General features: G+C 43.9%; 3 protein-coding genes across 3 annotated transcripts in view; all 3 read left to right on the forward strand.

The window, feature by feature from the left end:
* cryl1 (crystallin, lambda 1) overlaps window positions 1-15,305 on the forward strand; it is a 32,738-nt gene extending 17,433 nt beyond the window's left edge. Inside the window, exons 6-8 of the mRNA XM_071355000.1 lie at window positions 3,838-3,946; window positions 12,031-12,137; window positions 13,869-15,305. Coding sequence (XP_071211101.1) covers window positions 3,838-3,946; window positions 12,031-12,137; window positions 13,869-13,967 — 315 coding nt within the window. The 3' untranslated portion in view covers window positions 13,968-15,305. The remainder of the gene's footprint in view (window positions 1-3,837; window positions 3,947-12,030; window positions 12,138-13,868) is intronic.
* An 80-nt stretch (window positions 15,306-15,385) lies between these two features.
* LOC139546521 (gap junction beta-2 protein-like) lies at window positions 15,386-19,208 on the forward strand. The gene is made up of 2 exons (XM_071355001.1): window positions 15,386-15,620; window positions 16,602-19,208. The coding sequence occupies exon 2, from the start codon at window positions 16,629-16,631 to the stop codon at window positions 17,445-17,447; it is 819 nt and encodes a 272-aa protein (XP_071211102.1). The 5' UTR covers window positions 15,386-15,620; window positions 16,602-16,628; the 3' UTR covers window positions 17,448-19,208.
* A 125-nt stretch (window positions 19,209-19,333) lies between these two features.
* gja3 (gap junction protein, alpha 3) lies at window positions 19,334-24,457 on the forward strand. Its single transcript, XM_071354999.1, has 3 exons — window positions 19,334-20,006; window positions 21,105-21,166; window positions 22,571-24,457. The coding sequence occupies exon 3, from the start codon at window positions 22,606-22,608 to the stop codon at window positions 23,923-23,925; it is 1,320 nt and encodes a 439-aa protein (XP_071211100.1). The 5' UTR covers window positions 19,334-20,006; window positions 21,105-21,166; window positions 22,571-22,605; the 3' UTR covers window positions 23,926-24,457.
* Window positions 24,458-25,512: the final 1,055 nt, after the last annotated feature.

The raw sequence follows: 25,512 nt of genomic DNA on the forward strand, positions 1-25,512 counted from the left end.
TGTTGACACTGGCAGTCCTTGTAGACAAGAGTCCATCAGACCTTGCAGCTTTGAACTTTGGATCCTTAATACCGGTAGTTCTGCTGATGGTCGTGTTTAAATAGGAGTGGAGGGGGAAGTGTCTGTCAGCTGCCTTCAGGTCTCCATGCTGTCTATCTAAAACTGTAACAATGGGGCTAAATTAACCTCCAGCTCTATATACCACCACACGAATGGAGGATGTGAGCAGATGAATCCTTCCTGGAGACACAGGCACTCAACTTAATTGATTGATTGATTTCATTGGGAGATGTGTTTGAGTTACATGTGCGCATCTCAAGTCGAGATTCGTCCCGATGTTTTATATCCTAGTGCTTATTTAAAGAGCTGGTTTTCAGATCTGAGATTAAGCCTAGTCCTGGACTAAAAACAAGCTCAATGGAGAATATCTATTGAAAGAGATTTTTAGTCCAGGAATAAGATGAATCACCATCACCGAATCACTCTGGTTTAACAGGCCTACTGTATGGAGAGCCAACAATGTCCCTTTGATTTTCTATCTACAATCCCACCCCGATAGACTATTGAACAGGTCATATCACTGTACCACCCTGATACTGAGGCTAATGCCTTGAATGGTACACCACTGTATTCTCCCCTGCTGCACTGTTCACCCCTTCAGACATGAAGGGAGGGAGGATAATGTGTAAGAAATCCCATCACTCATCCCAGTGTTGACAGAGAAAAGGGCTAATGGCAGCAATCTAGAGCTTACGTCAATCAGTGAGCTCTATCTCAGACAGAAGATCAACCACAGTCCCTCTGTCTTTGTCAGCACACAAATATAATGGAGCATTTACAATCCACTGATTACAAAATTTATTTTTTCTGTCTTTTGGGGGGGGGGGGGGGGGTAGATTTACAATAGACTCCCCACATTCAGCTGCCTGACACAGTACGCCTTGTCTCTGCAGTACAGTTACAGTACACCTGTATCAGATGCTCCCGGACTGGTCTGAACTGGTCTCCCAGACCCATCCAGCCCTCACGGCTAGGGTACTGCTATCATGTTAAAAAAACAGTAGCTAACCAGGACAAGAGAAGCACTTACAGCAGGAGCTGCTTTTGCCACAACAGCAGTCTAGGAATCAGCCAAAATATACATTTTTACAAAAACCACAGGTGTTTATGTAACCTTTACACTCAATACAGTTAACGAGGCGTCATGGATTATGTTTATGTCTTGGTATGCAATAGCCTACCAACCTCTCATTTTCACTCAAATGGACTGTGTGGGTAGAGTGAGCCAAGAGTGAGAAAGCTGTGGAAACTGTCTTAATAGGTGGGTGTGGGGGCAGTAAGGGGAAGATGTGTCCTTGTGAAAAGCCTGGTCATTGAAGGGACAGAACTAGAGACCATCTCAAGGTGACCAGTCAGTCAGTCAGTCACCCTGCTTGCCTTAATCTCTACTCTGTCAACACAGGCACCGACACCATGAGTGTTTTTCCACTGGCTGGCCTGGGCAGATGATAAGAAAACGAAAGAGCAGAGTGGTTGTGTGTGTGTATGAAGATGTGACGGGTGCCTAGTTTTGGTAAGGCTGTGGTTGAGTTGAGAGTTGCACAGATTGAAGATGAAGCCTTTGAGGGCAGCGATGTCTGCAGGCTTCAGCCATCACCTGGTTCAACAAACTTTCTCCATTCCTGTTAGCCTCCTGTAATCTCCTCGTGGTTATTACAGTAGCGTCTTTCTAAAGTGAAGTATTTATTGATGTGAACCCTAGACTGTATGATGTGAATTGTAAGATTTTCCATGAGGTGACAGTGTCACTTCCCTATCCTGGTCATCCATATCAGCAGAAAAAGAGCTAAGGTTTCCCAATAATATCATTTCAACATTCTTAAAGGAAGTGAAAGCACAAATCATTGTATATGTATGTTACAAAAAGCAAAGATCGGAATCACATGGTAAGAAGGAGTGCTGAAGTCACTTTGTCAGGTCACTGTCACTCATTTGGCGACTCAAATTAGCATTGATCTTCATGACCGTTAAGAGTCAATGGACCCCTACCCAAGAGGAGAATTCTTCTACTTCCATGGTCTTCCTTGACCTGAAGCATACAACAACAGGGTTTACATCCCAGTTGAATGCACACAGACAGTCAGAACAGGCCGACCTACTCCACTCAGTTTGGATGTGCATTAGCGTGTTACACTGAAGTTTCTTTAAAGAGTTAAGTGAGCCTTCAGAGTGAAAAATCACAGCTCTCGTGAGCTCAGTCAGTCCACTCAACAAAGCGGTGTGGTCACGCTCCAATGGAAATCCAATAGAGTCTGTTACTGAGAATACCGGTGTTGTTTTTAGTTCAGAGAAACGGTGCAGGGAACTGAGCGTCTTCACCTTGCATCCATTCCCCACGCCATATACATCCCGTCTATGTGTACATATTTACGTCTTTACACTGCCCTGTAGAAACTCAGACGCATTTGACATTCCTTACTAAAACAGTGCCAGGCAGTGATTTGTACTTCCTTCTGGTTAAGGCTGGTTGCCATGTAGGTGAACCAGATTACCTACTCTGCATTAGGCCTAAGAGCCTGTCCTCTAGCTAGTGATTTATATGGGGTAATGTTTAGTATCCCAGTATTGACTGAACATGAATGGTAGTTAAAGAAGTTGTATGGAACCTTTGTGGAGGAATAGTGCAATACTTAAGCAATACGCCCTGATGAGGTGTGGTATATGGCCAATATACCACGGCTAAAGGGCTGTTCTTAAGCATGATGCAACACGGAGTAAAGCCAGCATCAACTCAGCCTTTACCTAGATACACACACCTCGTGCATGACAATGTACTGTAAGCTCACTGAGTGCGGCTCACTGTGATTTCACAGTTTGGGAATCTGGTCTATCCTGCATGGTTTGTCCTCTCATTTCGTCATAAGCACTCAGACAGAGGAAGTTGGAAACTTGTTATACTGTACTGTTAACACCAGGGGTTGGGCTACCTGGTAACTAATAGGAAATGATATGGCATCTATAGAAATGTACTAGTCACATAGCCTACGTAGAATAATTCTACTTAGGTGGTAACTACCTGGTATCTAGTGGTGCCCTCCCCAAAGAAAAATTCTTAATATGTTATAATTTTATCTTGTAAGTACATAGGCCTACCTGGTCATTGCTGTAAAAATTTCAGAAAGCTGAGTGTTATGGTCTTAATAATGGAGAGTTCAAGTGAAGTGTCACTGATATTAATATTACATAGACAGACACACAGAAGTTGGCCTTTGAGTCCAAGCCAGCGTGGGAAAGCGGAGTGGCTGAGAACGCAGCCGGTAGCTCCCGGTGATTACAGCAGAGGAAAGGCCCCTTTTCACAGCTGCCCCCCCCCCACCTGGACGCCGCCTCGCGATGCCAAGATAACGGGCCCGTTGTTGGCCCGCAGGATGCGAACAAAGACAACCCTGTCCCCGTTCCCCTCTACTCTCTAGATCTGTGTGCAAGCTTTGATTTCCCCCTGGTTAGCCAACAGGTATCTGTTGAGCAGTAATCTGAGTGGAGAACAGCAGGCCCTGTCCCAGGCCTGGCACTGCCCTCACAGCTTCCTCTGTACCCTCCCATTATCCTGGGACACAGAATGGGATGATTGGGGAAACCCAATCTGGTGGGAGTAACCTTAATTCTGCTCTGGTGGGATGAAATAAGAAGGGTCTTCTAGTCTACTGCTCCCTCAGCCCTCCTGACAGACAGACCAGTCGTTGGTGGGCAAGTGGGCAGGTAGAGCACTTCTGAGGGGGGTGGGGCGGGTCTTGAGTCTTTTGTTGAATCTGTGTTCATTGCTTCCTCTCGTTTCAGGACGGTGTCATTTCAGTCAAGGACATTGACCTGGTGATGTCAGAGGGGCTGGGAATGCGTTACGCTTTTATTGGTCCCATGGAAACCATGCACCTCAACGCACCTGAAGGTAAGTTCCTCCTTTTGACTTACACAAAGAGAGAACGTCCCCAAAGAATAAATATTTATATACTGTCCTCTTTGTCCTGTGTGATTGTGACATTAACAATGTGCGATGGTCAGATGGTTGTGTGAAGGGCAGAGTTTATGACCAGACCGTGATATTAGGGTTCAAAGAGGTTGCTCTGCCAGACCCTGAACAGCTGATAAAAGGAGGGGGAACTGTGGCTACCATCACGTCTCAGTACCCTTTTACCATATTATTTCACCACCAATCCAAGATGGCGTAGCAGTCAGGTATCTTTGTCTTCGTCTTGTCGTGTCCCGTGTATATCTTTTTTCTTTTCTTTTTTAAATATTTTTCTTAACTTCAACATACTCTCCTGCAACCTGCTTCACCCAATGTGGTATGGATCTGCTATTTTCTTTACTTTAGAACCGGAACCCTCAACAGAAGCTAGCCAGCTAACTAGCTACTAGCTAGTAGTCAGCTAGCCACTGCTAGCGGTCATCAGCTAACCTTTAGCCCGGACAACTACTGCCAGTCTGCACAGTGCGATTCAACCCAGAGCATATCGGACTTCTTCTTCTCCAGATTCCTACCGCAAGCTCTGAACCTTTTCACCTGGATCATTGCAGCTAGCTAGCTGCTATCTGAGTGTTTACTCCTGGCTAACGTTTCTGTCCCGAAGCAAGCGCCAATTAGCCTGGAGCTAGCCTATGCTAGGCCCATCTAGCTGAAGAGGTCCATCAGCCAATTTCTTGGGCTACTATGGCAAAATAGGTAATTGGCCTGGACCCTTTTACTACACGGAGCCCTTCTGATCCATCACGACTGGTCTGCCGATGTAACCGCTTCGTCGCGATGTCCCTCTAAGGCCCTTCTGCTAGCCCCGGGCCCGCTAACTGTCTGAATCGCCGTGCCGCCAGCTCGCCTAGCTACTCACTGGACCCTATGATCACTCGGCTACGCATGCCTCTCCCTAATGTCAATATGCCTTGTCTATTGCTGTTTTTTATTTCACTGTAGAGCCTCCAGCCCTGCTCAATATGCCTTAGCTAACCCATTTGTTCCACCTCCCACACATGCGGTGACCTCACTTGGTTTAAATGGTGTCTCTAGAGACAATACCTCTCTCATTGCCACTCAATGCCTAGGTTTACCTCCACTGTATTCACATCCTACCATACCTTGTACATTATGCCTTGAATCAATTCTACCGCGCCCAGAAACCTGCTCCTTTTACTCTCTGTTCCGAATGTACTAGACGACCAATTCTTATAGCCGTTAGCCGTACCCTTATCCTACTCTTCCTCTGGTGATGTAGAGGTTAATCCAGGCCCTGCAGTGCCTAGCTCCTCTCCCATTCCCCAGGTGCTCTCATTTGTTGACTTCTGTAACCGTAAAAGCCTTGGTTTCATGCATGTTAACATTAGAAGCCTCCTCCCTAAGTTTGTTTTATTCACTGCTTTAGCACACTCTGCCAACCCGGATGTCCTAGCCGTGTCTGAATCCTGGCTTAGGAAGTCCAACAATAACCCTTACATTTCCATCCCTTACTAACATTTTCCGACAAGATAGAACTGCCAAAGGGGGCGGAGTTGCAATCTACTGCAGAAATAGCCTGCAGAGTTCTGTCTTACTATCCAGGTCTGTGCCCAAACAATTTGAGCTTCTACTTTTAAAAATCCACCTTTCCAGAAACAAGTCTCTCACCATTGCCGCTTGCTATAGACCACTTTCTGCCCCCAGCTGTGCCCTGGACACCATGTGTGAATTGATTGTCCCCCATCTATCTTCAGAGCTCGTGCTGTTAGGTGACCTAAACTGGGACATGCTTAACACCCCGGCCATCCAACAATCTAAGCTTGATGCCCTCAATCTCACAAGTTATCAATGAACCTACCAGGTACAACCCCAAATCCGTAAACACGGGCACCCTCATAGATATCATCCTAACCAACCTGCCCTCCAAATACACCTCTGCTGTCTTCAACCAGGATCTCAGCGATCATTGCCTGCGTCCGTAATGGGTCTGCAGTCAAACGACCACCCCTCATCACTGTCAAACGCTCCCTAAAAGACTTCAGCACGCAGGCCTTTATAATCGACCTGGCCTGGGTATCCTGGAAGGATATTGACCTCATTCCATCAGTAGAGGATGCCTGGTTATTCTTTAAAAGTGCTTTCCTCACCATCTTAAATAAGCATGCCCATTCATAAAATGTAGAACCAGGAACAGATATAGCCCTTGGTTCACTCCAGACCTGACTGCCCTTAACCAACACAAAAACATCTTATGGTGTACTGCATTAGCATCGAATAGCTCCCGCGATATGCAACTTTTCAGGGAAGTTAGGAACCAATATACACAGGCAGTTAGGAAAGCAAAGGCTAGCTTTTTCAAACAGAAATTTGCATCCTGTAGCACAAACTCCAAAAAGTTCTGGGACACTGTAAAGTCCATGGAGAATAAGAGCACCTCCTCCCAGCTGTTTACTGCACTGAGGCTAGAAAACACTGTCACCACCGATAAATCCACGATAATTGAGAATTTCAAAAAGCATTTTTCTACGGCTGGCCATGCTTTCTACCTGGCTACCCCTACCCCGGTCAACAGCCCTGCACCCCCCACAGCAACATGCCCAAGCCTCCCCCATTTCTCCTTCACCCAAATCCAGACAGCTGATGTTCTGAAAGAGCTGCAAAATCTGGACCCCTACAAATCAGCCGGCCTGGACAATCTGGACCCCCTCTCTGAAATGATCCGCCGAAATTGTTGCAACCCCTATTACTAGCCTGTTCCAACCTCTTTCGTATCGTCTGAGATCCCCAAAGATTGGAAAGCTGCCGCGGTCATCCCCCTCATCAAAGGGGGAGACACTCTAGACCCAAACTGCTACAGACCTATATCTATCCTACCCTGCCTTTCTAAGGTCTTTGAAAGCCAAGTTAACAAACAGATCACCGACCATTTCGAATCCCACCGTACCTTCTCCGAGCTGGTTTCCGAGCTGGTCATGGGTGCACCTCAGCCACGCTCAAGGTCCTGAACAATATCTTAACCGCCATCGATAAGAGACAGTACTGTGCAGCCGTCTTCATCAACCTGGCCAAGGCTTTCGACTCTGTCAATCACCACATTCTTATCGGCAGACTCAACAGCCTTGGTTTCTCAAATGACTGCCTTGCCTGGTTCACCAACTACTTCTCAGACAGAGCTCATTGTGTCAAATCGGAGGGCCTGTTGTCCGGACCTCTGGCAGTCTCTATGGGGGTGCCACAGGGTTCAATTCTCGGGCCGACTCTTTTCTCTGTATACATCAATGATGTCGCTCTTGCTGCTGGTGATTCTCTGATCCACCTTTACGCAGACGACACCATTCTGTATACTTCTGGCCCTTCTTTGGACATTGTGTTAACTAACCTCCAGATGAGCTTCAATGCCATACGACTCTCCTTCTGTGGCCTCCAACTGCTCTTAAATGCAAGTAAAACTAAATGTATGCTCTTTAACCGATCGCTGCCCGCACCTGCCCGCCCGTCCAGCATCGTTACTCTGGACGGTTCTGACTTAGAATATGTGGACAACTACAAATACCTAGGTGTCTGGTTAAACTGTAAACTCTCCTTCCAGACTCACATTAAGCATCTCCAATCTAAAATTAAATCTAGAATCGGCTTCCTATTTTGCAACAAAGCATCCTTCACTTATGCTGCCAAACACACCCTCGTTAAACTGACTATCCTGCCGATCCTTGACTTCGGCGATGTCATGTACAAAATACCCTCCAACACTCTACTCAGACTGCATCCAATTTGCTATCACAGTGCCATCCGTTTTGTCACCAAAGCCCCATATACTACCCACCACTGCGACCTGTATGCTCTCGTTGGCTGGCCCTCGCTTCATATTCGTCGCCAAACCCCAGTGGCTCCAGGTCATCTATAAGTATTTGCTAGGTAAAGCCCCGCCTTATCTCAGCTCACTGGTCACTATAGCAGCACCAACCCGCAGCACGCTCTCCAGCAGGTATATTTCACTGGTCACCCCCAAAGCCAATTCCTCCTTTGGCTGCCTTTCCTTCCAGTTCTCTGCTGCCAATGACTGGAACGAATTGCAAAAATCACTGAAGCTGGAGACTCTTACCTCCCTCACTAGCTTTAAGCACCAGCTGTCAGAGCAGCTCACAGATCATTGCACCTGTACATACCCCATCTGTAAATAGCCCAACAAACTACCTCATCCCCATACTGTTATTTTTATTTTTATTTTTTCTCCTTTGCACCCCGGTATCTCTACTTGCACATTCATCTTCTGCACATCTATCACTCGTGTTTAACTGCTATATTGTAATTATTTCACCACTATGGCCTATTTATTGCCTTATTTATTGCCTATGGCCTATTTATTGCCTTACCTCCCTTATCTTACCTCATTTGCACACACTGTATATAGACTTTCTCTATTGTATTATTGACTGCATGTTTGTTTATTCCATGTGTAACTCTGTGTTGTTTGTGTCGCACCTCTTTGCTTTATCTTGGCCAGGTCACAGTTGTAAATGAGAACTTGTTCTCAACTAGCCTACCTGGTTAAGTTAAGGTGAAATATAAATAAATAAAAATATATTGGGGGATGACGTGGGTGTGTGTTTTAGAGAGAGAGTGTGTGGTTGCGCGTGTGTGTGCGCGCGCACACGCGTGATTCTCTGAGAGTCTGAAACATCAAGTAGATGGAGAATATGAAAGGGCATTGTGAACACTAGAAGTTGACCCTGCTCTAGCAGCACCACCGTGCTCAGAGAGAGAGAACGCGTTTGACAGAACAGAGAGAGAGAACGCGTTTGACAGAACAGAGAGAGAGAACGCGTTTGACAGAACAGAGAGAGAGAACGCGTTTGACAGAACAGAGAGAGAGAACGCGTTTGACAGAACAGAGAGAGAGAACGCGTTTGACAGAACAGAGAGAGAGAACGCGTTTGACAGAACAGAGAGAGAGAACGCGTTTGACAGAACAGAGAGAGAGAGCGCGTTTGACAGAACAGAGAGAGAGAGCGCGTTTGACAGAACAGAGAGAGAGAGCGCGTTTGACAGAACAGAGAGAGAGAGCGCGTTTGACAGAACAGAGAGAGAGAGCGCGTTTGACAGAACAGAGAGAGAGAGCGCGTTTGACAGAACAGAGAGAGAGAACGCGTTTGACAGAACAGAGAGAGAGAACGCGTTTGACAGAACAGAGAGAGAGAACGCGTTTGACAGAACAGAGAGAGAGAACGCGTTTGACAGAACAGAGAGAGAGAACGCGTTTGACAGAACAGAGAGAGAGAACGCGTTTGACAGAACAGAGAGAGAGAACGCGTTTGACAGAACAGAGAGAGAGAACGCGTTTGACAGAACAGAGAGAGAGAACGCGTTTGACAGAACAGAGAGAGAGAACGCGTTTGACAGAACAGAGAGAGAGAGAACGCGTTTGACAGAACAGAGAGAGAGAACGCGTTTGACAGAACAGAGAGAGAGAACGCGTTTGACAGAACAGAGAGAGAGAACGCGTTTGACAGAACAGAGAGAGAGAACGCGTTTGACAGAACAGAGAGAGAGAACGCGTTTGACAGAACAGAGAGAGAGAACGCGTTTGACAGAACAGAGAGAGAGAACGCGTTTGACAGAACAGAGAGAGAGAACGCGTTTGACAGAACAGAGAGAGAGAACGCGTTTGACAGAACAGAGAGAGAGAACGCGTTTGACAGAACAGAGAGAGAGAACGCGTTTGACAGAACAGAGAGAGAGAACGCGTTTGACAGAACAGAGAGAGAGAACGCGTTTGACAGAACAGAGAGAGAGAACGCGTTTGACAGAACAGAGAGAGAGAACGCGTTGGCAGAAGAGAGAGAGAGAGAGAACGCGTTGGCAGAAGAGAGAGAGAGAGAGAACGCGTTGGCAGAAGAGAGAGAGAGAGAGAACGCGTTGGCAGAAGAGAGAGAGAGAGAGAACGCGTTGGCAGAAGAGAGAGAGAGAGAGAACGCGTTGGCAGAAGAGACAGAGAGAACGCGTTGGCAGAAGAGACAGAGAGAACGCGTTGGCAGAAGAGACAGAGAGAACGCGTTGGCAGAAGAGAGAGAGAACGCGTTGACTGAAGAGACAGAGAGAACGCGTTGACTGAAGAGACAGAGAGAACGCGTTGACTGAAGAGACAGAGAGAACGCGTTGACTGAAGAGACAGAGAGAACGCGTTGACTGAAGAGACAGAGAGAACGCGTTGACTGAAGAGACAGAGAGAACGCGTTGACTGAAGAGACAGAGAGAACGCGTTGACTGAAGAGACAGAGAGAACGCGTTGACTGAAGAGACAGAGAGAACGCGTTGACTGAAGAAACAGAGAGAACGCGACAGTAAGAAACAAATTAACAAGCTTTTTACACCTAAGAAAGAAGTTGACTAGTTTTAATGCTTAAACCCACTTACTAAATTCATTCAAATACACTGAACAAAAATATAAATGCAACATGTAACGTGTTGGTCCCATGTTTCATGAGCTGAAATAAAAGATCCAAGAAATGTTCAATACCCACAAAAATACTATTTCTCTCATTGTGTGCAGAAATTTGTTCACATCCCTGCGCATTTCTCCTTTGCCAAGATAATCCATCCATCTGACAGGTGTGGCACATCAAGAAACTGATTAAACAGCATGATCATTACACAGGGGCACCTTGTACTGGGGACAATAAGGCCACACTAAAATGTGCAGTTTTGTCACACAACACAATGCCACAGATGTCTCAAGTTTCTAGGGAGCGCGCAATTGGCATGCTGACTGCGGCAATGTCCAACAGAGCTGTTGCCAGATAATTCAATGTTCATTTCTCTACCATAAGCCTCCTTCCAGCATCATTTTAGAGAATTTGGCAGTACGTCCAACCGGCCTCACACCCGCAGACCACGTATAATCATGCCAGCCCAGGACACCACATCCGTCTTCACCTGAGGGATCGTCTGAGACCAGTCACCCGGACAGTTGATGAAACTATGGGTTTGCACACCCAAAGAATTTCTGCACAAATTGTCAGAAACCGTATAAGGGAAGCTCATCTGCGTGCTTGTCGTCCTCACCAGGGTCTTGACCTGACTGCAGTTCAGCGTCGTAACCAACTTTAGTGGGCAAATGCTCACCTTCGATGGCTGCTGGCACATAGGAGAAGTGTGCTCTTCATGGATGAATCCTGGTTTCAACTGTACCGGGAAAATGGCAGACAGCGTATATGGCATTGTGTGGGCAGGCGCGGTTTCAACGTTGTGAACATAGTGCCCCATGGTGGCGGTGGTGTTATGGTATGGTCAAGCATTAGCTACAGACAACGAACACGATTGCATTTCATCAATGGCAATTTTAATGCACAGAGATACCGTGATGAGATCCCGAGGCCCATTGTCGTGCCATTTATCCGCCGCCATCACCTCATGTTTCAGCGTGATAATGCACGGCCCCATGTCGCAAGGATCTGTACACGATTCATGGAAGCTGAAAATGTCCCAGTTCTTCCATGGCCTGCAGACTTACCAGACATGTCACCCATTGAGCACGTTTGGGATGCTCTGGATCTATATGTACGACAGCTTGTTCCAGTTCTCGCCAATGTCTAGCAACTTCGCACAGCCATTGAAGAGGAGTGGGACAACATTACACAGGCCACAATCAACAGCCTGATCAACTCCATGCAAAGGAGATGTGTCGAGCTGCATGAGGCAAATGGTGGTCACACCAAATACTGACTGTTTTTTTTTTTGTTATCTGTGACCAACAGATGCACATTTGTATTCCCAGTCATGTGAAATCCATATATTTATTTAAATTGACTGATTTCCTTATATGAACTGTAACTCAGTAACATCTTTGAAATTGTTGCATGTTGCGTTTTTATATTTTTGTTCAGTGTAGAATACAACTAGGCCTAAATGACTTTGAGCACTTTCATTCTTGGTCATGGTGAGACAATACAAATCTGTTTTGTTACTATATACTGAACCAAATACAGTAAGATCTGCCCTTGGCCTTAAAGTCTACCCATCCCTCTCTATCCGGTCCACTCCCCCAGGTCTGGAGGAATATCTCCAGCGCTACAGAAAGGGAATGAAGAGGGTTCTGAACGCCTTTGGACCTGTTCCCGAATTCTCTGGGGAGGCAGCCGAGCGCATCAACAAAGTAAGCTTATGTGTTTGTGTGTTGTACTGTTTGTACCAACGCCTCTATATTCTAGGACTAGGTCAAATGTCTTCAGATTTTGCTCATCAAGTACAAGAAGGTATGAAAAACTGGGTTAGTTCAATGAGGGCAATGGAACATTGAGTCCAGCGAGCTCAAGGGCGAGCATTCAAAAGTTTTTCCCTTCTAGTACTATACCCTGTTAACTAGACGTTACTCAATCATATGCAGTCAGGCTGTTCAAACATCATTCTCCACACTCCAATGGAAGCCGTCATGTGAGAACACCCTGGCCCTAAGCGTAAACTATTTCACAAGCATAAAATATTTCATATTGGACCGATTTTTAAATGCATAGTGTAACCAAGGAAATATTTCACTAGGATAACACCGAAATGAAATCCTAGCAGTTAAAACTATACTGAACAAAAATATAAATGCAACATTTAAGTGTTGGTCCCATTTTTCATGAGCTGAAATAAAAGATCCCAGAAATGTTCCATAAGCACGAAAAGCTTATTTCTCTCAAATGTGCACAAATATGTTTACACCCCAGTTAGTAAGCATTTCTCCTTTGCCAAGATGTATTTATTTATTTATTTTTATTTCAACTTTATTTAACCAGGTAGGCTGGTTGAGAACAAGTTCTCATTTGCAACTGCGACCTGGCCAAGATAAAGCAAAGCAGTTCGACACATACAAAAACAGAGTTACACATGGAATAAACAAACATACAATCAATAATACAATAGAGAAAGTCTATATACAGCATGTGCAAATGAGGTAGGATAAGAGAGGTAAGGCAATAAGTAGGCCATGGTGGCGAAGTAATTACAATATAGCAATTAAACACTGGAATGGTAGAATGTGCAGAAGATGAATGTGCAAGTAGAGATACTGGGGTGCAAAGGAGCAAGATAAATAAATAAATACAGTATGGGGATGAGGTAGATTGGATGGGCTAATTTACAGATGAGCTATGTAGAGGGGCAGTGATCTGTGAGCTGCTCTGACAGCTGGTGCTTAAAGCTAGTGAGGGAGGTAAGAGTCTCCAGCTTTAGTGATTTTTGCAGTTCATTCCAGCCATTGGCAGCAGAGAACTGGAAGGAGAGGCGGCAAAGGAAGAATTGGCTTTGCGGGTGACCAGTGAAAAATACCTGCTGGAGCGCGTGCTACGGGTGGGTGCTGCTATGGTGACCAGTGAGCTGAGATAAGGCGGGGCTTTACCTAGCAGAGACTTGTAGATGACCTGGAGCCAGTGGGTTTGGCGAGTATGAAGCGAGGGCCAGCCAACGAGAGAGTACAGGTCGCAGTGGTGGGTAGTATATGGGGCTTTGGTGACAAAACGGATGGCACTGTGATAGACTGCATCCAATTTGTTGAGTAGAGTATTGGAGGCTATTTTGTAAATGACATCACCGAAGTCGAGGATCGGTAGGATGGTCACGAGGGTATGTTTGGCAGCATGAGTGAAGGATGCTTTGTTGCGAAATAGGAAGCCGATTCTAGATTTAATTTTGGATTGGAGATGTATTCCCAGTCATGTGAAATCCATAGATTAGGGCCTAATAATATATTTCAATTGACTGATTTCCTTGTAACTCAGTAAAACCTTTTGAAATTGTTGCATTTTATTTTTGTTCAGTGTACAATTCAGAGAAGAAACAATGCATTCTCTCTACTCATCTTATTTCCCTCTCCCTCCCTTCTTCTTCTGATGTGTCCCTCCAGGAGATGTGTGAGCTGATCCCAGCTGACCAGCAGCACCTGTCTGCCAGGAGAGAGAGAAGGGACCAGCTTCTCATGGGCCTGGCCAAGCTCAAGAAGTGACCCCAGGACTATCACCACCACTGATGAACAGGGTGGGCTGAGGTCTGGGACTCTGCTGTCCATCACTCAGCCAAATAGCATGGTGATGAGGATGATCTGATCTCTCAGTAGGGCCTACACTGGGGATGTTACTGAATACTGTAGCCCTGAGTCCTCACACACAATCAATCAACCAATCTGGGATGTTACTGTAGCCCTCACACACAATAAACCAATCTAGGGATTGATTACCATGCCATCTCAGAAATCTAACCACATGTTTTATGCAATCAACACGTTGATCAGACAAGGAAATGATTGGTTTGGTCATACCACAATGGCTTCTTGAATTATGAATATGAAATGTTAATGTGAAAACCTTATGGGAGATTTTTTTTATTAAAATGTTGAGATTGTCATTTTTCCTTCACAATAACAGAGATGCACAACAAACAGTATTATGTACTATATCTGGTATTTTCCTATGGTCTCCCAAAATATCATAATCGCTAGATAGATCTTCAGTCAGCATGAGGTCATGCCTACTTTGTTGTGGTAATCTTGATTTCACAGAGGAAGTGTCCATCATCATGTGACTATACTGACTGTCTCATGACGACTTAGGCCTTGACCATGACTCTCAGTTCAGTTACATTACACAGAAGAGTCATTGGAGGAAGGCCTCTTCTGTAGAGGGGAGTTTTGTTAAGAGCCGCAATGCTCGGTCTGAACATTAACACGAGTCCCTTGCAGTATTGGAAGCATAAGGACATTTCATATCGTAAATAATAATAAAACAAAGTTACATTGATACACACCTTTTTATAGGGTTAGGGTTCCCACACGGACATATTTCCATGTTACAGCGCTTGTTTACGGGAGACAGTGGACTGACTACCTGTGTGTGTTAGCGATCTGCTTCTCTGAACACCTGTGTGTAAATGGAAGATTTAGCCACACACGTCACTGAAACGTGCTGCAACTGTGCTAAACCCTGTTAAAACAGTGTACACTAAGTGTGTATTCTGCATTTGTGAAGTTATTTTTATGTGATATGAAAGTAAAGGGATTTATGTTTCTAGAACCGTACTGCAATTGAGAATCTAGTCACGTTTATATGGAGTATTTAGCTGTTTTATCTTCCAGGGCCAATTCGCCTCTTAAACAACATGTAAGGTCCTTGGACTACGGAGTAACGTTGGGTTCTTTTAGTCTAATATTGGGCTAATGATGACTGCGTGCTTTATAGCTCGTACCGTAAATGAAGACCGAATTCAAGTGTATCTCTCTGAATTGTCTATAAACAGTCAATGTGAAAAGAATGTGATTGTGTTTGATTCAAATAAACAAATCAGTGTATTTCAGTGAAATCAGGTAAAACTCTACACGGCTGACACTTTAATCTAAAAGTTACACACTCCTGAACTGATGAGCGCTCTTTTTCTTCGTCCCGCCCCCTAGCAGGTGGATCGTCCTCAAGTGAAGATCGTAAAAACTCAGGTACATCTCATCAGAGCGCAGACTTCAGTCGGACCTACTTCCAAACAACTAAATTTTCCCCTCGGCTTCGTTTGGAGTTGCTCTCTCCGTCTTTGGTGTTTCTTGAAACGACGGCATTAAAGAGCACCGAAAAGTGAAATTAATGGACGTTTGCTGAAGTTCCGAGAAAGTGAGGTGAGTGCTGTGATTTGTGAATCATACTCACTTGTCTTATTCGTCATGTAATGATACAGCCACTGGTGATTTTTTTTTTTTGTTGCTGATGTTTAGGATTTTATTAAAGAAATGATTGTTCCTTATTTTTTTCCCCAATATACAGGTTAGAATTAACAGATTAGAAACTCGACAGGGAAACCTAACGAGATATGATTATTAATTGGCAAATTATGGACAGTTTACATTTTGAATAAAATGCAGGTAAACTCATCACTAATAATTCAGTCTTAGTAACTAGCAGCAGCCAATTTTAGTAAGTGTATATTTAAGCAACCACGCACGAGGAGGTGTAGTATATGGCCAATATACCACAGGTAATGACTTCTACACACGACTCAACGCGGGGTGCCTGGATGTATACCAAAACCCCCCGAGGTGCCTTATTGCGACTATAAACGGGTTGCAAACGTAATTAGAAAAGTAAAAAAATGTTTTTATATGGTCTGATATACCACGGCTGTCAGCCAATCAGCATTCAGGGCTCGAACCACCCGGTTTATAATGTATAATAAACAAATGCTAATTTATTGCTTTGTCTTAAGTTAATGGAAATTAACTTTCTTGTGTACTGTTTGATTATTCATTGTTTTACTACACTGTTTTATCTGTCAATATAGCCTCACTTTTGATAGCCAGTGTTGTGTAAAAGTAATTACTTGAATGACAACACACATTATTATATAGTTTGATTAAGTTGTAGTTCGATTAAATTGTATTGGAAAGAAACACCACCTAGTGTTCAATTGAATAGTTCATGTTTGTACATTTTTGGTTAGGTTTTTCAAATGTCTAATTGTGAAAGACAAAAGGAAACGACAGTGATGTAGGCCTACTGGTCTCCTTCCCAGTGTACTGTTTGGGTTTCTGAACATGAAACCTTTTTGAAGTTCACTAAGAACTGATATTAATTTGTACAGTTTCCATTCTTGTGTTCTCCAGGTGGTCTAAGCCAAAGCTGCTGTAGAGATGAGTTGGGTGGCTCTGTACGCCCAGCTGGGCGGGGTGAACAAACACTCCACCAGCCTGGGGAAGATATGGCTGTCTGTCCTATTCATCTTCCGTATCACCATCCTAGTACTGGCTGCAGAGAGCGTGTGGGGAGACGAGCAGTCTGACTTCATCTGCAACACCCAGCAGCCTGGCTGTAAGAACGTCTGCTATGACCACTTCTTCCCTGTGTCGCACATCCGTCTCTGGTGCCTACAGCTGATCTTTGTGTCTACACCGGCCCTGTTGGTGGCCATGCACGTGACTTACAGGAAGCGTGGGGACAAGAGGCACATCATCGCGACGGCCTTGCACAGCGGTGGTGATGACAAGACCAGGCAGGTGGACCTAGAGGCCCTGAAGAGGAGTCGTCTGCCCATCACAGGGCCTCTGTGGTGGACATACACCTGCAGCCTGTTCTTCCGCCTGATTTTTGAGGCTGGCTTTATGTACGCCCTCTACTTTGTTTACGATGGCTTCGCGATGCCTCGTCTGGTGAAGTGTGAGCAGTGGCCCTGCCCCAACAAGGTGGACTGCTTCATCTCACGACCCACAGAGAAGACCATCTTCACCATCTTCATGGTGGCTTCGTCTGCCATCTGCATGGTTCTCAACGTAGCCGAGCTGGCCTACCTCATCGTCAAGGCCCTGATGAGGTGCTCCACCAGGATGTCCAAGAAGAGCTGTGCCGATGCTCACCCCGATCACATAACCACGGACAAGTCCCTACTACAGAATAAAAAGAACGAGATGCTGCTGTCCTCTCTTACACATTCCTCCAGCAACAAGACTGTGTGAGCCCAGCATAGTGGCCATGTTCTTCCCCATTTAGACTACAGAGAACTAGGGAGTAGAAACCTATCAGTGTTTTGTTACCATGAGAAGAGAACATACTTGTGAGGACATACCTGTAGCAGCTGAGAGGATTGGCCTAACCCTAAGTCTGCTTTTCTAGAGCAGTTTGCCAATTCCAGTCCTCGAGTACCCCCAACAGCAGACGTTATTGTTGTAGCCCTGGACAAACATGCCCGATTCAACTCATTGAGGGATTGATAATTAGTTGACAAGTTGAATCAGATGTGCTTGTCCAATGTGTATTTTTGGGGGTACTCGAGGACTGGAGTTGGGGAACACTGTCGTAGAGGATATTTCTCTCTCTGTGCCTTCCACTATGACTGACCCATGGGGTAATGTTTTAGCATTTTTTTAAATGTATTTTTTTATTTATCTTGGTGCTTGTATGTTTGAGCTACATGTCTGTTTGGGAGGTTGAACAGCAGTGACAAATGGGTCTAGGTCGCCACCTTCTGGTTTACAATGAGCTTGCAGGAGTTTGTTAATGTTTTATTGTGGAGCGCAACCAGAATTGGTTAATGTTACTTCTACAGCTTTTGTGTGAAACTTTACCAAAGCAGAAACTCACAAGTGTGCAGTTTAGCTCCAAGTTCTATTTGAGGCTCACACCGGCGAAGGAAATGTATTGAGTACCAAAGCAATTTTAAAACAGTGCCTTAGTCTATTAGCGGTGTCAAATAGTATGATGTAGATGATGCTGTATATTGAGCACTTACATTTTAGTAATTTAGCAGATGCTCTTATCCAGAGAAATGTACAGTAGTGAATGCATACCTTTTCACATTTGTTCGTACCGGTCCCCTGTGGGAATTGAACCCACAAGCCTGGCATTGTAAGTGCCACGCTCTACCAACTGAGCCACACAGAGCACAATGTTTTTAGGTGGCATGGCTGATACGCTTGAACATTCTGGACAGATTTCCTGGACCCAAATGAGGCCTATTCCTGTACTTAAAAATCATGCTCAATGGGGAATATCCATTGGAAGTGCTTCTTGGTCCAGGAGTAGGCTTAAGCTGGGTACTGGAAACTGACCCTCTGAGCATTATGCCAACTGAGACTGATGTCTAGCCTATTGTTGTCAAGACTGATTGTAAACCTGGCTTCAGAGCCTATCATCTTTCAGCTTGTTCCTTATTTTAGGCACTGAACTTATCACTGCACCTCTTTCAATGTGAGTTAGCGGGCTTATCTACAGGCAAATTGGCCTAATGTGCTTTGTCCAAAAATGCATGTAGAAGTTGGACCATAATAACTTGTATCACTGTAGTGACAGTCTGACTGTTACCTGTGAAAAGGTAAGGACAGTTTTAGCAATGAGATGCATCACACACATTTGTGAAAGCACTTTGTGGGCTTACTTTCTCTCACAATCTTTACAGATGTATTGGGGCTTTTTGTCTGTTTTATATTGACTGTTGGGAGGAAATGCAAAATTCAGTAGTACAAATCATTCTTGGACATTTTTGAAAGCCTCAACATTGTCACTTGCTTCTTTACAGCAGCTAGAGCCTTTACAGCAGCTAGAGCCTTTACAGCAGCTAGAGCCTTTACAGCAGATAGAGCCTTTACAGCAGCTAGAGCCTAGCTTTAATGTACACATTTCTAAACTGCATGTTTTTTGAAAGAAGGTTGTTTGTATTTTTTATTAGATCTGCACTTTGACCCTGGGTCTTGACTTTTAATAAAAAAACTGAAATGATACTGCAGGTTTACTTATTGCTTTCACAGTATCTGTTGTAATACCAATGTTATCAACCTCCAGCCACTGGGATGCGCTTCTCTGGACAACCAAGAGAGGGCGGGAGGTTACATGGGTTTGCGGTGGGTGACTGGATTTGCAGTGTAACTTTTGATAGCCATGTATCACAAGTAAATTGTATTCTAGTGAGGTGTAGAATCACAAATTGAAGACAATTTTATCTCACTGGCCTATGTTCTCTTCAGCATTCCAAATGAACTATTTCTCACAGATGGGCTACCTTATTGTCAGAAATGGCCAGCTTCCGTCACTAAAGGCCGAAGGTCAGATGTAAAACTATGAAAGCAGAACTGACTTTTCCCGGATGGTAACATGCACCACCCAGACTGCATAGCCTATTTGAAGCTTGATGTTTTATAGGGGCGTGGCGTGCATCGGTCCAGGGTGATGACTTTCTGAATTCACTCATGCATGGTCACACAATGTGACAGTCGCGATGGCTGGGAATGGGAGTGAGGTTTCCGCGAAGCGCAGCTATCTTCAGGTTCAATTCGTCTCGAAAAACTAACTTTTCTTGCTCAAATTTGGCGGCGAATCCACGTGTGAAGTTTGAATGAATAACTTGGCCTGGCTGCGTTTAAAAGAGTTTGGTAAACTGGCAGAGGTGCCAGGATTTGGTGAAGTAGGGAGGGCACCAGCTTCCCTGGGAGGTCTGTAGGCTATCCGACGCACTCAAAATATGGCACCAATGGCAGATGGATATTGCTTTCCATATTTAAATTGGGCATCTCCTGTCTAAGGTATGATTGAAATGAGGTGCGATTATTTTTCCTGGCATTCGTACTAATGTGATGCTGGTAACTCGTATCAATGGACATTTTATTTAATGAACACTTAAATGTTGAGTATTTAATTATTAGAAATTACAGTAGTGACCTATTATAATCGGTCAAACAATACGATAACAAAGGTATAAGGGAGCTAAAAATAAAGCTAGTGGACACAAAGCCGCTCTGGCACCCTCTGTATTGTCGATTTGTGAGGCAGCACACTTTGTAGGTTACTGTTGGCTACCTGAACTTGATCGAGTTAATTATTGACTTATTTAATGGTCATCAAAACCTTCAAAAATCATCTGATATTCAATCTATTCGATTTGTATAATATGATGGGATATTTTCTGGACTGATACACGTGTTTAAACAAAACAAATGTTGAGACAACAAAGAACATACAACATTCCAACCTTATCAGATAGGCTATTCTAATACTGTAGTCCTTATAATAGCAGTAATAATGACAATACAAAATAATAATACAAATAACTTTTAACGCATTTCGATTTTTGTATTTGTATTTTTGACTGTGTTTTATACGGTCATGTATGTATCCAATCTTTAGGCGCGCATTTCTTTTAGATCAAAGTGTTTCTCTTGATCAGCACTTAAAATTCTGATGAGATGAGCATTCATTTGGGGTATGGCACTTTTAATATGTTTATAATGTTAACACTTAATATATATTTCATATGTATTTGCCGTGAAGGGAAAAAAATCCCACAATATTTTCATCAGGATACAAACTATGCGGTGGGATGTTGATATGGAGAGAGAAATAGGTTAAAACATCTCTCAACTCTAGAGATTAACATTTCTTTGCATATCAATTCTGTGTCAAAATGCCTTGTTTTTCCAATCTAATTAATATCTTAATTTATGACGCCAATTAATATTTATGAATCAGGGCATGGTCTTTTTCACTTCAATAAGAGTTTTTTTTAAATAACAGTAAACCAAAAAAATACCTATCACGTGTGTCAGTCTGCTTAAAGATAAGGGAATACACTTTTGATGTAAATAAACCAATTAACATATTCATCCATCTTTTTTTCTTTACAGGTGTCATATTTATTCTGAACCCTAGTCGATGGATTTATTACCCTCAATACAAGAACATTTGAGTATGTTCCAACTATTTTATGTTTCTGCTTGCGTTTTGCTTTTGGTGTGAATAGTAGATTGATAGGCCTCTGCTGGCAAGTTCATGTGCACAAAGCTAACCAAACACTATACATATATAACAAATAAAATACTATCTTATTTGTCACATGCGCGGAATACAACAGGTGTAGACCTTACAGTGAAATGCTTACTTACAAGCCCTTAACCAACAATGCAGTTTTAAGAAAATACCTACAAAAAAAGTAAGAGTATTTGGCTTCATTCTCCTGTATTCAACAGTATTTTTTGTGACTAGGGCTGGCAAATGTTGTGCAATGTCTTAGTTTCAAACGTATATTCAGAGGTTAGTTAAAAATCATTCTCATAGCTTGTTTTTGAGGATCACATATGGGGAAAGTGTAATCTGATTATTCTGTTTGGTTTTAACTTATACAGTATGACAGTATACATTGTTAGATAGTTAATAGCTTAGTCAATATATGTAATTGTGAATATGGTGTCTTTGCATTTATTGGCTGCAATTTCTTATATAATTGGCCATGAAAATAGCACAATATTTTTTACAAGTGTGTTACAGATGTATTAGATTTAGCTAATGATTTATCAGCATGTTAAAAGAGGCCTATAGCTGCCCCTGCTCTCAATGAAAATGTCATTCTGTACATCACAGGATATAAAGGCCTATTAGATGTTGAAGATTGTATGTTATATCTTGGACTTGACACCTAAGGCTCTGTTGGATCTGTAACAGTGGGAGTCGTGTGTGTCAGGGCCTACACACCGCAGTCCAACCTCTGCTCACTGCTGTTTTTGAACATTATAATGTTGATCTCAGCAAATGCCTGCTGGGCAGTGGAGCGAGCAGGTGAGAGAGAGAGAAAGAGAGAGGGAGTGTGTGTGTGTATGTGTGTGTATGTGTGACAGTGACCGAGAGAAAGATTTAGAGAGAGAGAACAGGAGAGTGAAAGAGTGTTAGCATAAATGTCAGGTTCATAGTTAATGCTAAATAGTGAAATAGGGGGCTTCACAAAATTCTGTGGCATTACAGAACATTTCTATACCGTTCACTTGCTTTGACCGATTGTTCGATTAAAACAATTGATTTAGCAGTTAACGCCAATGACTTCTTCAAGGCCATTCTATGGAAGTAATTTTAATAAGCGCTTAATGTGTTGTGCCGATGTGAAGTGTGATTAACTCTTTGTATGTTTGTGGGTGACGCGACCATTGCTTGCTCTCTCTAGGTTTGTAGTGTTTCTCTGTCCTTTATCCCCCTGCAGTTTATGCTGGGGTATTCATGCTTTATGTTACATGGTATCACTTTAACAGGTAACTGACAATCTCTTTCCCCCTCTCTGTCTTTTCATCCCGTCATCCTTCTCTCCTCCCTCTGTTCACTCCAGACTGTACTTTCTCCCTAGGCTAGAAATCTTGAAGCATGGGTGACTGGAGCTTTCTGGGGCGTCTGTTGGAGAATGCACAGGAACACTCAACAGTAATCGGCAAGGTCTGGCTGACTGTCCTCTTCATCTTTAGGATCCTGGTGCTGGGAGCGGCAGCCGAGGACGTGTGGGGCGACGAGCAGTCTGACTTCACCTGCAACACACAGCAGCCTGGGTGTGAGAACGTCTGCTATGATGAGGCTTTCCCCATCTCGCACATCCGCTTCTGGGTGCTGCAGATCATCTTTGTGTCCACGCCCACTCTCATCTACCTGGGTCACGTACTGCACATCGTCCGCATGGAGGAGAAGCGGAAAGAGAAGGAAGAGGAGCTGCGAAAGGCCAACAGACTCCAGGAGGAAAAGGAACTCCTTTACAATGAAGGAGGGGATGCAGGGGGAGGAGGAGGTGGTAAAAAAGAGAAGCCACCTATCAGGGATGAGCATGGCAAGATCCGCATTAGGGGTGCCCTGCTGCGCACCTATGTGTTCAACATTATTTTCAAGACCCTTTTTGAAGTGGGGTTCATTTTAGGTCAATATTTTCTTTATGGTTTCCAGCTGAGGCCGCTATACAAGTGTGCACGGTGGCCCTGCCCCAACACTGTGGACTGCTTCATATCTAGGCCCACTGAAAAGACGATTTTCATCATATTTATGCTTGTGGTGGCTTGCGTGTCTCTTTTGCTGAATTTGTTAGAGATCTATCACCTTGGGTGGAAGAAAGTTAAACAGGGAATGGCCACCCCTGATCATGTGTTGTTGCCCCGCTCTAATGGTGTGGGGCCGGAGTCCATAACTTCTGCCTCCAGAACTGCCCTTCCCAACCTCAGCTACCCACCGACGTACACGGACGTGACAGCTGGGAGTGGTGCGTTCCTGCGGCCCAAGGTAGAGGCCTCCCCGGCAGAGTTCAAGATGGACCCCCTGCAGGAGGGGCCCTCGTCCTCCTACTACATGAGCAGCAACAACAACCAAAGGCTGACCACGCAGCAGAACTGGGCCAACCTGGCCACCGAGCAGCAGACTCGGGAGATGAAGGCCACATCCCCCTCCTCCTCCCCTTCCTCCGCACCCTCCTCTGATAGTAAGCAGCAGCCTTGTAATGCTGCTCCCCCCACCACCACCACCACCACCACCAGCCCCAGCTCCAGTGGGGGCAGTTTGAGTGGGGGGAATGTTGATCAGGAGGAAGGCCACGTCACCACCACAGTGGAAATGCACGAGGCCCCCGTCATGGTCACAGACCCTCGCCGGCTCAGCAGGGCCAGCAAGAGCAGCAGCATCAGAGCCAGGCCCAACGACCTGGCAGTATAGTCAGTCCCCCTACACCTCCAACCTTCCAAAGCCCTCCCAACCACCCCAATGATTTTTCTATAAAAAAAAGATTTAAAAAAATAAATAATAATAATTGGAGGCAATGTGAGGAAAGGGTCTGGGATCTGGAGTTGTTGCCTAATTTATATATTAACAGCAGTTAATATCAGTGCAATTGGTGAGTTGTAGCATATGCATTATGATACAAAAAAAATGTGCAGTGTGATTGTGCAATGTGCGTTAAAATGGTCTCACAGGCCGAAGGCTTCAATATACTGGACATCAGGGGACTTTAGGGTTCTCATTCCAGTTTAAAATGGCCAAGTAACTTTTATGTTTGAATTCGGTTTCAATGGCCTAGTATGTGTCAATGTGCTCTTGTCAACAGTGGTTGTTGTTGTTGTGTTTATTTGATGAACATAAAAGCCTATTTATTCCAATTAGGAATGATACTGTACATTCATCAAGTTGTTGAGTTCGATTGGCAAATTGCTGAGAACCAATTTCGAATAAAACTGTAATGTGGAACAAGTACAGGGTGTTTTGAGACTAGTTGTTTGTTTAGTATATTTTCTCTTTTGCTGTTATACAAGTTGAACCTTTCTTAAAGATCCAAGGCAGCCGTTTTTATCTCAATATCAAATTATTATTAACAACCTGTGATTTTTTTCAATTAAAATGGTGAAGAAAAAGAATTTGCTTCTTAGCAAAGAGCAAATTCTCCAAGCAAGAATGTTCTTAGAACTGTCTGGGAGGGGTCTGAGTGGGGAGGGGAAAACTGAAAACTAGCTGTTATTGGCAGAGAGATTTGCAACGCTCTTTCTTATTGGTCTATTAACTATATCACCAGGCAGGTAAAAACTCCATCCCACCAAAACAGGCAGAAATTTCAGGCAGTCTTTTCAAACAGCTCAACACTAAAGGGCCATTATGATCATGTTCACAATTTTACAGTACTATTCCAACCTCATAGTGTGGAAATATAAAACACAGGAAAATCACATTTTTAATAGCACTGGGCTTTTAAAATACGTTTTTTTAAACAATTTTTTGGGTGTATCATAGAAAGTCCATTGCAAGACAAACTAAATCAGCAGAATGTATGCTCTCATCCTTTCTCTAGGATTAAGAATACTGTACAATGTCAGCAATGACACAGATATGGGGATAATAACATTTGCTTGTTCATTATAGAACTTTTATCTTGTACTTTATGACACTGCCTGAATTTCACAGTCTAAATTACTTTTAGAATATTCAGGAAATAGCTCAGTGTTTGGAAATAATTTTTTTGTATTATGTGTTTGAAGAGTAATGGTGGAATCTGTAAATGCAAAACTACAACTCACTGATTCACTAACAGGTCTGCAGGTGCATTTCTTTGTCTTAGTTTTACCCAGGATCCACTTACTGAACACATCATTTACACAAAAACTATAAGAAAATTATGGGTCAAAACTAGGAGTTTAATGTATTCTTGTAGTCCACAGCTGTTATTACTGCAGGTTCCATAGTTCCAGACCCTGCTCCTACATTTGATTCTCGAATGCAGAAATTAAGCAAATAACATACTTTTTTTTTTGCCTG

This window comes from Salvelinus alpinus, chromosome 20 (genome assembly GCF_045679555.1).
Source record: "Salvelinus alpinus chromosome 20, SLU_Salpinus.1, whole genome shotgun sequence".
Classification (NCBI taxonomy): Eukaryota; Metazoa; Chordata; class Actinopteri; order Salmoniformes; family Salmonidae; genus Salvelinus; species Salvelinus alpinus.